We start from the raw sequence: 18,224 nt of genomic DNA on the forward strand, positions 1-18,224 counted from the left end.
CCGCATAGCGTTGCTATGAAATGATGCAGAATGTTGGCCATTGAAGCTAGTTGTGACTATAGGGCTGTGTCAGAATTTACATAATATACAGTGTTCAGTATTGTTTGCAAGAGAGTCATAAATGCTTGGAAAGGCTTTGTTTCTTTGCTTTTCCATTGACATTTCAATAAAACCATTAAGTTACATCATGCTTCATGCTGTAACTTAAGACAGCATGAAGCATTTTCTTATATTCAGATATCACTAAATACAAGAAAATGGGAATAAAAATGCACCAAGTTTGAAAATGTACCAGTTTTCTTTTAAAACTGAATTATTTAATAATACTCTTGGATAGAATGCAGTCACTAAAAACAATGTAACAAAGTGTTAAATGCACTTAAACTTTTTTTAGGGATATTGGCTCAGAATTTTGAATGCAAGACATGTTATTTCAACCAATGGAAAAAATGCACAGGGATGATGAAAATATGAAATCAATAATTCCGCCTCTCCCCCACCAGGCATAAAGGGCAAAATGTACCGAGTATTATAAAACTTAGGATTATATATGTATTAAAAATCAACAACTAATATCCTCTCCATGTATTCACAACTAATTATTGATAGCCACTTATTTAGCAAATAAAAGGAGCTTACAATCTTTTTACAAAACTTAGCTCTATTTAAACATTTTATCTGTATGATTACATCGATATATTTAGATTGTCAATTTGGTCAAGAACAGTACATATTTTCATAATGCATGGAACCTGATAAGGACACTTGTGAAGTAAATTTGCATCTCAACAGATTATACCAAATGGATATTAAAACATGTATTGAAGAGATTTGAGGTTACTTTTTTTAGGCAAGTTTGAATGTATAAAGCCAGCCTGCAACTGATCAAAATGTGCTCTCAGCATGCATCTTTTAAATTTCACTGACACAGAACTGTCATGTATATTTCATTTCAATCAGACCACAGGGGAAATAAAATGGGGGTTGTGGAGTCTTCAAAAACAATTTCATACACGGCACAGGATCAAGACCAGAGCACAAGGAGGTCGGAGTGGTTTTCAGCAGTTCAAATTTAATACTTTGTCCCCCTTTCTCTACAGAAACCCAGGTAAAAAAAATCCCCCACTCTCATAAAATACAACAGCAGCAGTTACCAGTAAAAAAATGAAATGCAAAAAAAGAGAGAGAGAGAAAGCAAAGAGGGGAGGGAGAAAGAGAGTAGGAGGATGAGGAGGCAAAAAAGGAAAATATATATTTTCTATATCCGAGGAGCGAGTCCAAAGTCCATCATCAGACCATGTAAGGGGGGCAAGAAGGAATCTGGGAACTTGCTGTTGTTTTTGTTCAAAACTGAGGGCAGATGGGGCCAAAAAAAAAAAAAAAAAAAAAAAAAAAAAAGGAATCAAAGTGAGTCGAGTCCAATCCAACTAGGGGAAGGAACCAGCACTCTAAGGCAGGGATTTATTTCAGGAAGGGCTTTCTCCCTCTCTGGATGAAAGAAACTCTCACTCCTCTTCACCCTTTGTGATGCATTTTGTCGTGTACAGATGTATTTTGCAAGTTTGTGTATGCAACAGGTAAATCGGAAGGTGTGTCTGTCATATATATGGTCAACACAGTTGCCCCTCTCACTTGCTGCAAGAGAGGTGGCATTTTTCTTTCCTTATTTCTTCATTCATTCCTTTCTTTTTTTTCTCTCCCAATATCAGTCCAAGACTACCTAGTAGTCATCCAAATCAAAGAACTCGTCGTCCTCTCCTTGGTACTCCATGCCCTGGAAATCCACCCTGTACCGCAAGATACCTGTATGACACAAAATGAATGAGTGACTTTCAGAAAACTTTATATTACTTTTGGCAGAATAACTGCGCCATAAAGAAAGATTTCCACAACTCAACAAATTAGTATCTAAAGCCGTTATTCACAACAACCCAAATATTATCCTATAATTTGTAGCATACCTAGATGTCTAACTTTCATAAGCTTTTGCATTAACACACAGGATTGAAGCATTGCTCTTCTAAATACCAAAAAAAAGACCCATCTTATTTGATCATATATGGAAACTTTTACAGCTGCAAAGAGCAAAGATGTTTTGTGTATTTCTCAAACACTTGACCTTTCAAGTGAAGTTTATTTGCAACAAGTGTACTGTTGCAGTCTCTTTAGTTTTACTATAAACATCAGCATACTGACCCCCGATGCCTCCAAAGCCCTTGACAAATTGGGACCCTTCCTGACTTTTGTCTGTTACGATTTCCAGCGTTGCTCCAAACTTCTTGTAGTTGTTTGCGAACCACTCCAGCAGTGGCATGCTCTCAATCAGCTCGTGTTCCTGCCCCGTCTAACAAAAAAACAAAAAAAAACAGGAGTTGGGAAACACTTCATCACTGTGTAATAACTTTTACTTAATGCAGATGTATGCAGTGCTTACCTCCTTGTCTGTAAAGTGTGACTTGTCTTTCTCTTGCTCAGGCGTCAAGTACAAAATCTTCTCATCTAATGAATGACAACATAAATATCAGAATTATATTGAAATAATAATCCCATGGCTAGACTGGGGTTAAAGGTACATTAAAGGATAACATTTTATGTACCATTCTCTGCCCCGTTGCTCTCTGCCCCATGCACACGTAGAACATAACGCATAGTGTCCAAGTTCTCATACACTATAAGGATCTCCACTGCTCCCATTTCCAGGGCTTTCAGTGTGTCCTCCACTCCAAAGCAGTACTTCCCCGTATCCTGACTGATCTCATCAAAGTACCGCCCTGCAGAAAGAAGAAGAAGAAAAAAAAACATCAAACAACTGATGAACACTTATTTTTCTAAATGAGAAAAAAGCAATAAAAAAAGAAATCCTACCTATGAGTTTCTTCTCCTGGATGAACTTAACATTAGACAGAACTTCTGCCGACAGCTCAATAGCTTGGTTGAAACCGTTTTCTCCTCCATATGAGATGTCAACCAGCTTCAAAACCTTAGCCTGTAACCTCTGTGGAAAAAACACATAGAAATGTGTTAAGTATCTAAATTATTTTCTGGATTGAATTGAAATCTGATTGTATGGCTTTTTAGTTTTTAATGTAATAAGTTGTACAAGTGTTGTATTTGTAAAGAAAGACACACTTACAGGGTCAAACATGTCAGACTGGCTTAGTTCAGTCTTAAAATCAGCAGAGCCAGCCAAGACCATTCCCGCCACATTAACTTTGTCGTTGGACACAAAGAGCTGGACAGCGGTCTCAGCGACTTTCCTCACGTAGTTATGTCTCTTTTCCATTCTTAGACGAGCAAAACGCAGAGCAGACTGCCCTCCTCTACCTGAAAGAGGGTGATAAAAAATATATATATTTTGAAACTGTAAAAGCAAAAGTAACAACATTAAACCAGAACAGAATATTATTTAATAATCCGCCCTGCCTTGAGAGAGAGAGAGAGAGAGAGAAAGAGAGAGAGAGAGAGAGAGAGAAAAAACATGTTATCATTGAGGTGCCACACCGTGTTTCTTGGGTAGGTCCACAGTGAACTTGTGCAGCACCTCCCGGGTGTTGCCCTGCAGCGTGCCAAACAGTGCCCCGCTACCGTCGATCACAATAAAGCCGAATTTGCTATCATCAGAGAGCAGGGCTGTCAATGCCTGCAAACAGCAATGGAACAAATGTGTAACAATGTTCAACAAGTGAAAGATAAACACGTTCACACATGAAAAATGATCTCCAGAAGGAATATGAAAAAAAGAATTTGCGTAAAATCTCTCACCTCGGTGTGGAATTTGTTATCACAGAGGTACAAAGAGGTGTTGATTGGTTTAAAAGGCTCAAAGTCGATATTGACTTTCTTCTCCTTGCCTTCCTCTGTCACAATTGTGCCACAATACACAACTAAACCATTTGGTGGCACTGATGAAAGAAGGCAGACATACAGGTTAGATACATGTTAGGCTTCAATAATGATACACAGTGTCTTTTTTTTTGGGGGGGGTGGGGGGGTAGTTTAGAAATTGACTATTGTGTAATACAGTATTTAAAGAGAATATACGACTAAAATAAAAAGTTTTCAGTGGGAAAATGACTTCAGTTAAATATTTTTTTCCATGACTAGCAAAGATATAGTTCCAATCTAATGTTTTTGTAATGTACAGCATGTTTTGTATTATAATTTGAAAATTACTTTTCTTAATTTGTCCTTGTGTATTGGTTAGCATAAACTAATGATGTTTGTAATTCTGGGATTGTTACTTTTGGCATGTGAACCATTTCCACTACTGGTTTCATGAGCTCATCAATAATGCCATTTTAACACTGCAAAATAGGATTAAATGTAATAAAAGTGTACTGTTTAGCAGTTTACTAAAATGTTGGTAGCTTAGTAGTTTTTGTTAGTGGGTAAAGTTTATTTTTAAAGCAGTATTTATTTCTGTGAGACTCTTACTCCATGCAGTCATAGATTTACAGAAGAGTAGACTGCCGAGTTACTTTAAATTACATTTCATTGTCACACTGCTATGGCTGTACAATAATTGAAAATCTTACGACTCTTAAAACTATAAATATTTTAATCACTATATTAGGTATGACATGTACCTATTTTCTTCCCTTTCTTTCCCCATTTGCCTTTACTTCTCTCTGTGACCTTTAGCAATTCAGGCAATGTACTCCGTATGTGATATGAGCATTTGCTGCCATGAGACTCTGCCCAAGCAGCTAAATATTACAGTAAGGTGTATACTGCCAGTTAATAACATTTAGAATACAATTGTTAGGTAACAATTATTGCACTCCAAACAGTCCTTTGCTATATTAATATCGAACACACTGATACACCTATTTATTTTAACACGTACCCTTGTTGTAGAGTTTTAATCTTTGCTGTACAGAGGTGATGGCCCCGAGTACGGAGAGTCTGTTAACTCGACTCTTGATGTTGGAAGCAGTGCCAAACTCATCCGCCAACATCTTGGCTACTCTGGAAATCTGGTCCTTAGGGGGAATGATCAGTGAGATCATGCTGGTGCCATTGCTATGTAAGAGATGAGGATTTACAGTTAGTGCCAGAAAAAAGTCAGAGAAGATATAATATACAACTAAATATCTATTGGTCAACTGTTGGTGACACTGATATAATGAATATAGTAAATAAATGCTAGGTTTCATTTAATTAACTTCCATATGACCTTCTGTTACTCCAGTAACTCCATTTTTATTTCTTTATTAGTGTGTAAACACACAGTGTTCCTTACATAACGTCACAGATTAAAAGGTTTTAATGTGATGGGTCAACAAAGATGGTCTTTCATCTACACACAGCTAAATCACTGCCCTTGAACGCAAAGACTGCACATGGCATGTGTATCCTTTCATGACCTGTTGTGAAGACAAAGCACACTGGCACAGCCTGACACCGGACACAAACACTCAGCGGCAGGTAGCAAGGGCGGGATGAATGTAGGGCAAACAGTCAACTGTGTGTGATATGTTGGGCCTCAGAGCATAGCACTAAATGACAAGCTGTCACAGACAGGACACACGTTTCAGATGTGAATCCTGATCAGTACAGGCACTTAAAACGCTCATGTCACTTAATACAAATACTGAGCAGATTTTTTTTTTCACCTTTCCGTCCTAAGCAGGTCACTCTTCAGCGAAACACTCAGCTGATCGCTGACCATAAGGTGACCAACATAATGAACCTTTAGGGGATTTTTTTTTTAATTCTGTCATATGAGCCATGTCTACATCAACGTAACAAACCTGATCTCAAGCTGTAAAATGTATCTTGGGGAGCACTTAGAAGCCAAACTGTACGGCACCCATTCTTCCTTTCCATTAAAGTGCTTTTTTTTATTTAAAGCCACCCATAGCGGCCTCTTTCCAGAGATGACGTCTGTTAGCGGACTGTGCTAGCAAAAAAAAGCTAGTACAGCTGCTTCCACCTTACTACACTTTAATTTCAGGAAACATAAAAAAATCATAATAATAGTCTGACAAAATACAACTTAAGCGAAAACATCCTCGCGTCGCAACACAAAGTTTAAAACTCTTTAACACATCGATAGCGACTGTAGTTAGCGCTTAGCAACCAGCTAACAAAATAGCAGCTAACGTAGCAATGCTAACCACTCCCAAATTCGGCCTCATTTACTCGATGTCCAGCTGTTGCGGCAGTACACATTCACACCGTTACTCGTTGCCATAAAACTGAGGCGCAATGGCCGCAGGCATCACATTGACACATAGCCTAAATTAATCGCTTACCCGCGGGCAGCTTCCAAACTTTTGATCAGCTTCTTGATTTTCCATATCTCCACGTTTCTGTCCGCCGCGCTGGGGTCGTCCGCCATCTTTCTGCTGTAATAGCTTCAGCACCTGAAAAGACGTTGAAATAACAGGAAAACACATGCAGTGAGTCATCCGGGAAGCTAGCTGTCTAATACACAAGACCTTGTTAGGCGGACATGTCTGCTGTAACTAACTGCACCGGGTGCCGCACCAAACTGCTAGTGCGTTCACCGTTATAGCACATGACCACTATTGGCAGTTGAGCTGACCGTGAGGGAAGGGCTCCGCTTGGTCTGCCGCTGTTAGCACAGAGCGCGGAGAATACCAGGCCTAAAGTTAACCAGGCCCTAGCGTTCTTATCTAATACGACCTACTTTCTTCGCGTTCCCCTGGAAACCATATGGAGACCATATGGTCGCTTTTAATATACCGATACTATGAATAGAAAAAGTGCCGGTATATTACCTGCCTCGGACAACGCCGCTCCACTCCGCTCTCGTTCTGCTGCGTTACGTCGAGTCGGTGGTGCGAAGAATGACGTTGCGTTCCTAACCGGTTTCTCTGCGCGTGGTGCTTTCGACAGGAGATCACATGTGGGAGGTGTTTAGAATCATGGCGTTCACTTCCTGGAAACAGCATAGAAACCAATGAGATATCTTAAATGATCTGTCAGTTTAAACCAAACTGAAATTCGATTGGATACAATTTAAGGACGTCCCCCTAAATGGGTGGGGACCTTCAATTATAATTCATGGGATTTGTAGTACTTCAGATAATATTCGAGCGGGTGTGCAACATGTTAAATGAATAAAAACGATGAAACGGAGCCCTCTGGGCTTATGTAAATAATTTATTTACATACTTATGAAGGGATATAAATAACTCAGAAATCTTAGCTGCAATATAACAGAACATAATTTGTCATGTTAACACACAAAAAAGATATAGTAAATTCGACTACCTATTTAAGGCCAAGAAAATATTCAATTATGGCAGCAAATTGGCGATCCAGTGTAAGGTCTGTTTGGTCCATTTGTCAACTGCCTTTAAACTACTTGTCAAAGTTCACAGTAAATAGTTTCACAAATAGTTTCAGATCATCAAATAAATTTTATCTGACACAGAGAACCGGATTAGATACAAAATACAGTTTTCACATCATGATTTAATCTGTTAAGGGGGAAAAGTTATCCCAGCAGTCATCCCATGTAATTTCTCCCTAAACCTCAAAGTTGGCTGTACCTGTGATGGCATCCACTGCATTCAAGTAGTTGTGATAAATGGCAGTCATTTTTACTTTTCTGTTGAAGAATATTGTCCCATCTTGCAGAACTGATGTGTTGGATGTTTTTCAAGAAGGAATGTACTATTTTAGGTCATGCCACAATATCTCAATTGTATTTAATTCCATACTTCCTTCATTTTTTGAGTCCTTGGTTTGGATTATTGTCTTGTTGCTTGACTCACATGCTCTTAAACCTTAGGTCATGAACTAATGCCCACAATTTCTCCTTAATGTTTATATATATATATATATATATATATATATATATATATATATATATATATATATATATATATATATATATAGAGAGAGAGAGAGAGAGAGAGAGAGAGAGAGAGAGAGAGAGAGAGAGAGAGAGAACAGAATTGATATTTCCATTAATTATTGCAAATCATCCCTGATCCCTATGCCTATTTTTGGGGAGTTCTTGAAAATGACAACCCCAGAATGAATTAAATATATCTCAGGAACTGCAAGGTGTATTTGAATGGTTCTGGTATAAAAATTAATTTAACACTCAAGAGAATATTCTAGAGGTCTAAAGTCAACATTTCTACTACTGAGTGAGAGCAAATAAATATGACACACAATGAAAAATAAATACATAAATAAATTGAAATAAAAAAATTCTAATAGAATATATATAATAGAATATATTTTGTGATGTGGATTTTCCTTGAATGTATGCAGAAATCCAGATCCCCTAGCAATCCACATTACAGGCTCTACATTTACTGTACCAAATGTCCTCCCAAACATGATAAAAATTGTTAAAAGTCTAGGCGAACATTTCAAATGTTCAGGTTTTGGACATTTTGGGACCAAGCGTGCGTTACAAAATTTTCTCTTTCCTTTAAATTATTTATTTATTTCTTCCCCAACTTAGATCTTACAATAAATCTCCATTGAAATAAATAACAGTGATTTTTGAAACAATATAACAGTACTGTTAAAAAGTACTCTCCTGTACTCTGGTCATAGAAGTATTCAACATTAGAGTATGAAAATCAAACACTGCAGGACAGTTTATCTGTAACCCATCAGCTGTTTTTTTTTTTTGGATGATTGACACATTCAGTAGCCAATAGAATCAGGGGGAGTGTACAAAATCACATAGCAACATTATTCACCAACCCCAGCGAGGGAAAAGATATATATATTAATGAGGAAAAGGCTCACCTGCGCTAAAGTGAAGGGAAGTCCGTCTGAGTTTTCTCCACAGTTTCCAAGGGGACAGAAAAGTTGAAAATAGTGAGGAATCACATTGGTGTGACAAAAGGATAATGGATTACAAGATCTGAGTGGAAATATTAATTCAAAAATGGATTATGACAATGAAACAGCAAAGGTAGGACTCAAATTATGTTTTTGGCTTTGTGAAATGAGGTTGTTTTTCGTCTTTTATGGCTGCTGGTTCAGTGAGTTTTGCACATAGTGGTGAAGCTAGTGGAAAGAGCGTAGCTTTGGTTTTAATCTGATAGGTAGTTTGTTAGGACAGTGTTGCACTATTGCTGCTGTGTGTGTTTTACCGGATATGCCTCTTTAGCATTTCCGGTAATACTTTCTTGATTTAGCTGCTTAGTGTTGAAGCTGGGTGTTGTTAAAGTAGAAAATATTGTTTCTATCACTTAGATGAGCTTTTGCCCATTACGTGGAGCAATATGCCTATATTGTGTTTGGATTGGATTGATCTTGTTGGCAGAAGTGCTGCAGGACCCAAAATTGGGCCGCTAGCGATGTAGGTTAAAGCAGTACAGCAGCCACTGACCATTACACTGGCTATGTTTCTCTAAATGAATGGGCCTATTGGGGTCTTTTTATTCAGCAGTGGTTTTTGCATTACATATCTTCCATATAGTTCATTTTAGGTAACAATTATTGACGCCTAGTAGTATATGTTATTTTTGGGTTCTTTTGTGGCTTCCTAAATTATTTCTTGATTCAATCTTAGAGGGTGTTTTTTTGGTGACCCTCTTCTGGGACAGTTAACCAGTTTTCCACATTTTCTTTGTGAAACCTACTTGACAATGACTATTGCTGTAGTTTACAGGAATCTACTCTGAAATGGCTTTATAGGCCTTTCAAGTCAGATAGATGGCTCATCATTTCACACATTTCTTTAGATTGGGACAAGATGCTGCTTCTTTAATTTTTAACCTTTCTTGTTATTAGATATATCATTTTAAATGGATGTCATGATGTCAGTTTTCAATAGCTAGTGAAAATTCCAGTTTTTCCTCCTATATATATATATATATATATATATATATATATATATATATATATATATATATATATATATGTATGTGATTAGGTAAAACGTTGCAATTTGGTTCCTGTTGACAGCCCCACATCGTATGTATGTATGCATGTATACATATATAAGATGTGGGACTGTCAACAGGAACCAAATTGCAACGTTTTATCTAATCACATATTCTACAACATCACAATCATCAGGACTTTTTAAGTTATTCCCTTTTCCATATGTGCAGCTTTTCTGCCTGACAGGAAAAACTGTCCATCTGTAAGTGTCACATTGCACTGAATCTTGGAAAGCAAATCAACCGATCCAAGTCACCTCATCCGTTTGAAACTGATTCATCCTCCAGGACAAATACCTGTTTCATGTCAAATTCTAATTCTGACTCTGATGTTTTGGTTGATGAAGCAAACCTAGATCACGACCGTCTAATGGGTACTCTAAGGATAACTCTTTTATTATAGTACAAGCCTCGTGTGGTTAGTTGCATCACAGTACTGACATGCTAAGCTGGTAATTTTCAAACATGACTGTGAAAAACGGCTCTATTAATAAATGGCACAAGGAATAAAATTAATTGGAGGCAAATACTAACAGTTCACATTACAACCATTTATTTGATAAAAAAATACATGGTAAAAACTAATGATGTATTTTTCAAAATACTATAGGTTACCATTTAAGGATGAATTGTTTCCAAAGATAAACCCCCCCCCTCAAAACTTCATATTTTATTGATATTGACTGTCCTTGCTTCCACTAATAGCAGAAATATTATTTAGCAAATAGAGCAGAAAATGAAATTGGTTTTAAATATTTAGCTATTCATTTACAATTGTTTATTTAAATATAATTTAGTCTTGCTTGCTAAACACAAAACGGTGTTTAATCTGAGAGGAGATATGTGTTCATTTTGTCTTCATCAGCACTGAGGCAGCCTGCAGTTTTTTTATTTTTATTTTTATTTTTTACAGTGATTGAAAATTAAGGCCTTAGCAGATTTACACCACTAGATGACAGCATTGGTTAGTGGGGAAATGAATGGCTAAGTCTGAGTGTCATTAAATAAATATTCTTGATGCTTCTGTCTCTTTGCGACACTCAATAAAACATTTAGAGCTGGGGCTTTTTTTGTTTCCACGTCTACGTTTGGCACGCCATTTGTTAGGCATTGTTAGGTTGCCATATGTTGTATATTAGTCAATGTCTTTAGTGTACTGGAACTGTTTCCATCAGAACAAACATCTGTTTGAGCATGGGGCAACAGGCTCAAAGAAGATCCCTGCAGTATTATGAATCCCTGGTGAATAGAAGGGTTAGAGGGAGGTGCAGCAGAGCTGGGGGGATTTCTCTGGCACTGTCAGGAAGACTACATCATAGGGAAAATGTGATGAAGCAGTTTGTGAAACGCGTCCCCCTCTGAAAATCTCTAGCACTTTTATCAGTGCCAATTCATCACCATCTGTCGACCATCAGTGCTAGAGCGATCTGTCGGCTGGAAATGGATGGTGCTCACTGTGCTGTGAATGGGGCCTGCCCTGAGCAGCGTGGCTATTCCTCACACTTCATCTGATTGTCCGCATGAGCATAGGTATGCAGAGAAAGTTGACATGGAGTTAATTCTTTTTTTTTTTTTCGTTTTTTTTTTTTGCTTGATAATTCTCTCTCATTCTGTCTTGCTTTCTCTTTCCTTATTTTTGTCTCTCCATCTCTGGGGGAATATCTTCACCTTTGCAAAAATAGCTAAAACCCCATCAGACTGGGTAAATAGTGTTTGTGGAAAAACCATTTTTAACGCGCCATTTATTACCAGTTGGATTGAAGGCTGGACTGGGCTTGACTGTGTCATTCCAGCATATGATTATGCTTTCATAAACCATTTCATCATCATACTGGCTATGTTTAAGGTTTCTGTAATGCTGAGGAGAATTTCTGCTCGAGTCTTTTAAACTTTTGCAACCTGCGACCTGCTTTCCTTGTGGATTGCCCTCTATTAATTTGATCCAATCAGCTCAGACCAGCTTCTCTGTCCATTTTAGAGACAAGCATTCTACAGCATGATGTTGCCACTACTGTGGTTTAGCTTGGTGTGTTCAAGATTATGAACTGTGTTAACTCGTCTTTTCTTCGATAACATTTTACAAGTAGGTCACTTGAGTTTCTCCCTCATTTGTGGAGTTCATAACTACCAGCTGCTCTATCAATAGACTTTAAGGTGTGGATCTCTCCAGCTCCCAAAGAGTTGCACATGGGCCTCTTGCATGTTTCTCTAATTAATGCTACCCTTGTCCAAACTGATTAGTTGAATCACTGTTTTTTTGGTGATGAACTGAAGAGATGTCTGTGTTTTCAACTTTAGAAATTGTGTAACAACCCAGTCATGTTTTAAGTGTCTCCACAACTTTCTCCCTGAATATTACTGACTATTAAAAAAGTTTTCACTTCACAATTATGCAATATATTTACATTGGTCTAAAAGTTTTAGGTGTGAGTATTTCTGCAAGGCACTTGGATTTGTTGAAGAGATCTGTAAGAAAATTTGTGTCCCTAAAAGTAAAATTATCTTATTTTGAATAAATCTGTTCAGAATACAACAGAGTGGCCTTATTAACCCCCCCCCCCCAAAAAAAAATGAAATAAATGCCAGAAAACCAGAAAAATAGATTACTGCTTATTTTTCTTGGATGGGCAATTTTATTAATTAAAATTAATACCTAATTTAACTATTGTAATTTTTGGTGCTGGGAATTCAGTTTATAGATAAGGTGGACGTTCATCACTCTGTGCTTTGAGCCAGGAGACCTTTTATTCCCCAGCTTGTAACAAGAGCGCATAGCAGTCAGTGTCACATCTGTGTGTATCATGACAGCCAATCCATTAATGAAGAAGGGAGCCTCATGCGAGTGTCTGAGGTGTCTATATGCTGGAGAGTGAGAGAATCACTGTGTCTGCAGAGTGACCCAGAACAGATGCAACCAGGTTCATCGAGGCCCCATTTCCATTTTGTGGCCATCTGCTTAAGCTGAGTAGAGCGAAGAAAGAAATACGTTTTAGATGGGAGGAGGGATTCGCAGGAGTATTCAAGGACACCGTCTTGCACGTCATCGTCAGAAGTCGATACGCCACAAATACTTGAAGTAGTGACACAATTCTATCGAGTGCTTAATGATAAAGAAGAGAAACTTCTTGAAACACCTGTTTCTAGGACGTCAGTGACTTTTCTTCCACTACAAAAAAAGATCTCCCACTTTGTATGTCCAGGGGCTGCTAGTAACATATAGACCAAAGAAAACTCTTAAGAGGGATGAAGTATCTCTTACTCTCTGCTGACTAGCTAATCTGTGACACAGCCTGTGCTTGTCTCTCAAGCTTTCATTCTTGGTCTTTCCAACAAAAACAGAGGATCAGAGTCATCAGCATTTCAATGGCATGCTGATGACTTAATCCGATCTTCTTAGGTTGTTTTGCATGGAAGCAAGCATGTGCAAATGTTGACTTCTGGCTTCTATCCATATTTCCTTTGTCAATTTTTACTTTGGAGACAACAGCAGAGGAAGCAGAAGGGATGTATTTTTGTGTATTTGCAAATCTCAGAGTTGACATTCTTGTCACATCCCGGGCTCCCTTACTGCTCCCCACACAGGGAGAAGGAGATTTAAGGATCTGCACTGTAATATTAAGTGGATTAATCAGGAATTGAGAGCCGAGGTTGTCATAAATATAAATGAGTTCTTTTAAGGCATAGGGCGAAGCATGCATCAAGTTCGCACAGTGTAGGCTATTAGAAGTTTATTGGAGCAGTGGATTAAGACCAATAACCTCAATTTAGAGGCCAGGACATGATGTCAATCTTAATGATGCATTGGAAAGGGGTTAAACCCAAAGGTAATATTTACCAGCTGGCTCACATACACCACTGACTGACCCGGGGCATAAACCAATTGTCTTTCATGCCTCAGGGAGCAGAGGGTTTAATGTGTTTTGCAGTTTGATTTGAACTTTAAAAGTCTTAATGTCTTTTTTTCCCTGCTTGTGTAAAGTAGGCACATTTATATTTTAGGATAAGCTGAACAGCCCGAGCAAACAATGTGGTGCAAGTCTCTGTCAAGTATTGAGATTATGAAAAACGCATCGCGCGATGACGATTTAATCCCAGGGTTTGCCCCAAAGCAATACATATTGGAGAAATGCATAAAGATATGAACATAAAACCCCTACACTAATGTGCGTCAGCATAAGTACTAACCAGCTAAATGCATCTTGTCGTCTTGCACTGCTGGCATGGCTTATAGAAGTATGGATTCCACAAGACATAAGAACCCAAGACACTAGAAGCAGCACTGTTCATTTGTGTATGTCATGGAATGAATGGTTCTTGCAAAGCAGTTACATAAGTCTTTGTCTGATTTGAGACAAATCAAGACAAGAAAAAATGACAGCTTTTTTTTTTTTTCAAATTCCTCCAGCCTTGCCAGAACAACTTTGAAATAAGTTTATTTGCTCTAAAAGAAGGATTTTCAAAAATGGCAAAAGTCTCCAAGTTCAAAGTAACATGAGTACGGCTGACGGGGCCCAAGATGTATCAGCAGAACCGAAGCGTCCCTTCTTCCCTTCAATGCCTCCTTCTGCAATCCAGATAAATGATGGGGCTCCACATATTGTTGAAGAAAACCTTATTTATAAGACCAAGTCACTTTATTTTATTGTTCCAAGGTCTCTTGACCATTTATTTCCTCTTCTCACAAGAGAAAAGGTCAACACAACCATTCCGACTGCTCTGTGGCTATGCTGCCTGTGTGATCTAACATCTTTATAACATAAGGTGGAGCTAAAAACAACCAACCAAATAGAAATTTTTCTATCTGGTTCTAATCTGGTTTAAAGCTGTACAACTCTACTTTCTTACGAATTTAGGTCACCGTCAAACTTTTGCAAATCTTTGAATTAATGTTGGGAAAGTTCAGGCCACTACATTCAAAGGAAGATATTTACCATGATGGGGTTTTTTTTTAGATACTCAGCCCTAAATGTCATATTATAAAATACTTTGTTTATTGGAGGTTGGTAAACAATTTAATGGTGCATTACCGGTGGTAACTGGTAGGAAATGTGAATCAGGATTTTAATATCTAAAAAAAAAAATATTTCTGACCAGGAGCTGATTGACTGGAAGATATTTATACTGGAGAGTCGACTGCTGAACAAGAGCAAGTTGTTGATTAGAGAACTGGGTGCAATTTTGAGGGAATCATCTGGAGTTGAACAGAGCAAATGGGAGTAATGGCCATAGATTACATAAGGAATGTGGGGAATGTGGGAAACTAGTAAGCAATCTAAATACACACGTATATGCTAAACCCAGACACCTCAGAATTGTGGCACTGCCGTCATTCAGATTGTCTGTGTTGACCTTTCTGAACTGAACCAGAGCTTGCTACCATTGGTTTCTGCCCTTCTGGATCCCGAACAAGCTGAAGAACTGAATGTCTGTATGTTACTCTAAAAATATTTGGGACTCATTTACAATCATAGAAAGCCTGATGACCGTATGCATGGTCAGACAGTAGTAGAGCCGCTTATGCAACTTTATGGGTTGGTTTGCAAGTTTTTGTGTTTTTCCAATTTTACAAGTCAAGTTTATTTGCATAGCACACTTCAGCAACAAGGCAGTTCAATATTCAGTTGTTGTACATTCTTGTATGTTGTTGCAGATTTTGGCATTTAAATTTTTGAGTTATTGTTATAACAAAACTAATTTCGTTTTCCTTGTTCTTAGTAGATATGTTATGTACAGCTCCTTCATTTGCATTGAAATGGTCTGGCAACCTTGTTTTGTCGGGGTTTTTTTCAAGTAATTGTGGCTAAAACGTGCCCTATCTTTCCATTAATTCCTGTGCCTCCTCCTGGATTTCAGCTCAGTCCATCATGGAAAGGAAGGTCTTAGTTTGTTCTCCCCAAGAAAATCAAGTTTTTCTCAACCTTATCGGTTGATGCAGTAATCCATGCCATCACTCAGGCAGTGCAACTTTAAATCAGTCTGAAATCATTTTATTGAAGCCACTACCATGACAACCTGACAGATAGTCTGATATGGGAGGGAAGACTGGAGGAGGGGATGGAACAGAGGAGAAAGATGGTGGAAAATTGATTTTCTTTGAGCTGCATTAATCAAATTGACAACAGAGAGGGCATTATCTGTTCAATAGATTTAATATGGTGAATAAAATGAAGACAAAGGCGTGCCTAGTGAGGCAAAGTTGCTTTGAAGGATGAGGATAAGGGCAATGATCACTAGTCAGTGCCATGTGGAAACACAAATGCATCTGTTCCATTATTTGCTTAAAATACCCATAATATCAATTATGACTTTTACCAACTGACAAAAAAATATGTATGATTTTTGTAAGCTCTTTTTAACTGCAGATAATTTTCTGTTATGACATAAAGAGATCAGAAAAATCCGCAACATTTTTCTTGTAGCTTGTAGCTGCCAACAACAGAACTACATATTGGTTAACAAAATAAGGATATGAACACAGGTAAGAACAGAATTATTAGAAGCTGTTGTTATTGTACCATTTGCTTTCTTTTCTAATCTACTTAATTGCATCTCAGGGATAACTCTGCAAATGAGTTTATGAGGTCATGAATTTGATACATGACCTTGTTTCTAAATTATATAACCCTATCGAATCAAATGGTTGTCTAAAATTAGTTGTGCTGTTAAAAATAATATTTTTAAAATGAATGTCTTCTACAGGAAAGCTATTAGCAAAGTATGTTTTTCTTATTTCTGTTTTCTGAAACGGCAACATAGTATTGGCGAGATCTTTTAGATCTTTTTTTTTTTTTTTTTTTTTTTGCTACCATTGCTCAACCAAGAAAGTCAAATGGCAAGAGTTCAGTACAAGAACAAAAAAAGAAGTCAAAAATCTAAAGGTAAAGAGTTCCTGACTGCAGCCGCTGTAAGCATTCATTACTATTGACAGGATGTCAGTTTGCTGCTTTGTAGGAAAGTGTTGAGCTCATACCTATTTTCACCATTATTTGAACTCTTTGCTTTTCATAAATTACTGTTTGAGTGTTATACATTATTATGAAAATATGTTGGTTAGCATGAATATTAACAACCAAAAATCAAATACTGAAAATGTTTTAATCACTTTGCATTAAGACCAAAACAATAAAAATGTTTATGCAGAAAAATGAACTTTTTTTTTTTTATCACAGTTAAAGACTCACCCAGGCAACCAGATACAGTGTACAGCAAGGTTTTACCACCAAACTCTAATGAGCAGATCAAGCACACTGACAATGCGTGGTTCAGTATCTAATCCAAGGACACATCAACATTTTAATAGGGAAAGAAAATGTATAGGCAAGAAAATGAACACATTACCCTGACTTTCCAATGACTGGTTTTTATCTCAAGGCATACATTTCTCTATAACAATTTAATTACCTTTTGTGGACAGCCCAACGTTGTGACATTGTTAAACTCTGACTGCACATTTCTTTTGTTTTGCTTCATAACTCGGTAAACTCGGATGCATGCAATACCTGAAAATGTATGTCACCACATCTACACTTAAAAACCGCAAGTATTTTCAGCAGCTTCCTTTTAATAAGCACATTCAATGTCTAAATCTAACCTCAGGAATTAGATTTTCTATCAAGACATTTTTAGCTGTCAATCAAGCTTGTGTATGCACTGCTCACAACCTCCCCCTCCTTGTTCTCGGCTGCACTGCAAATTCTTCTTGAGAATTCTTCGGGAAACATTTCAGTAATGGCAACAGAGACTAGCCTGATATGAAGTAATACGAGCGGACAAAGACCAATTGTAGTGATGGGTCGTGCTCTTCTGTCAACTCTGGTTTGTAATTGTGACAGCGAAATGATCAAATGTTTCATCTCCTCTCTGCCTCTGAATGCCACAGTTTGCAGCAACTCACCAACATAATTTGAAACAAACTCTACGGCAGTGCATTCTGCGCATGTGTTCTCGAAAAGTTTCTCTCTGAGACCTGGTTTCAAAAGGTGCCAAGAGTCTGCAATCACTGGTAAGATTTACTGGTACACAAGTAAAAGAGCAGCTGGATGGCAACAGTTACGGTTTCACTGAAAACCAGCTTTGCGTAAACGGGGCCTGAAGGGCCCAGCATGGTCAGGTCAAAGTCGAACAGTGGACGTCCAATCGCGCAGTTGCGAGACACGAGGGAATGACATTACAACATCATATAAAGTTCAAGAAGTCGATTTTGCATAATGCATCATTTGCCCCCCAGCATTAATGCTTAGTATTAATATGAGGAAGGAAACTAAATGCATAAATTATAAATTTTAAAAGTAATGGCAGAACACCTTTCAAGCCTTGCAGTGAATTGTTCTTTTG

General features: G+C 37.7%; 1 protein-coding gene across 2 annotated transcripts; it reads right to left on the reverse strand.

Annotated features, from left to right (window-relative positions):
• Positions 1–1,052: 1,052 nt before the first annotated feature.
• On the reverse strand, positions 1,053–6,884 carry etf1a (eukaryotic translation termination factor 1a). 2 transcript variants are annotated; one of them, XM_015004174.2, is made up of 11 exons: positions 6,747–6,884; positions 6,258–6,368; positions 4,847–5,022; positions 3,763–3,902; positions 3,502–3,640; positions 3,134–3,324; positions 2,866–2,995; positions 2,598–2,771; positions 2,435–2,499; positions 2,197–2,344; positions 1,053–1,803 (listed from the first exon to the last, which is right to left on the reverse strand). In XM_015004174.2, exons 2-11 carry the CDS (start codon positions 6,341–6,343, stop codon positions 1,721–1,723), a joined length of 1,332 nt encoding a protein of 443 aa, XP_014859660.1. In that variant the 5' UTR covers positions 6,344–6,368; positions 6,747–6,884; the 3' UTR covers positions 1,053–1,720. The 2 variants fall into 2 exon arrangements, with proteins under 2 accessions (XP_014859660.1, XP_014859661.1); XM_015004175.2 differs by having other exon boundaries at positions 6,751–6,852.
• Between the last annotated feature and the right edge of the window lie 11,340 nt (positions 6,885–18,224).

The sequence above is a fragment of the Poecilia mexicana genome, unplaced genomic scaffold (assembly GCF_051168715.1).
Source record: "Poecilia mexicana isolate PSO_F unplaced genomic scaffold, ASM5116871v1 scaffold_10, whole genome shotgun sequence".
Lineage (NCBI taxonomy): Eukaryota > Metazoa > Chordata > Actinopteri > Cyprinodontiformes > Poeciliidae > Poecilia > Poecilia mexicana.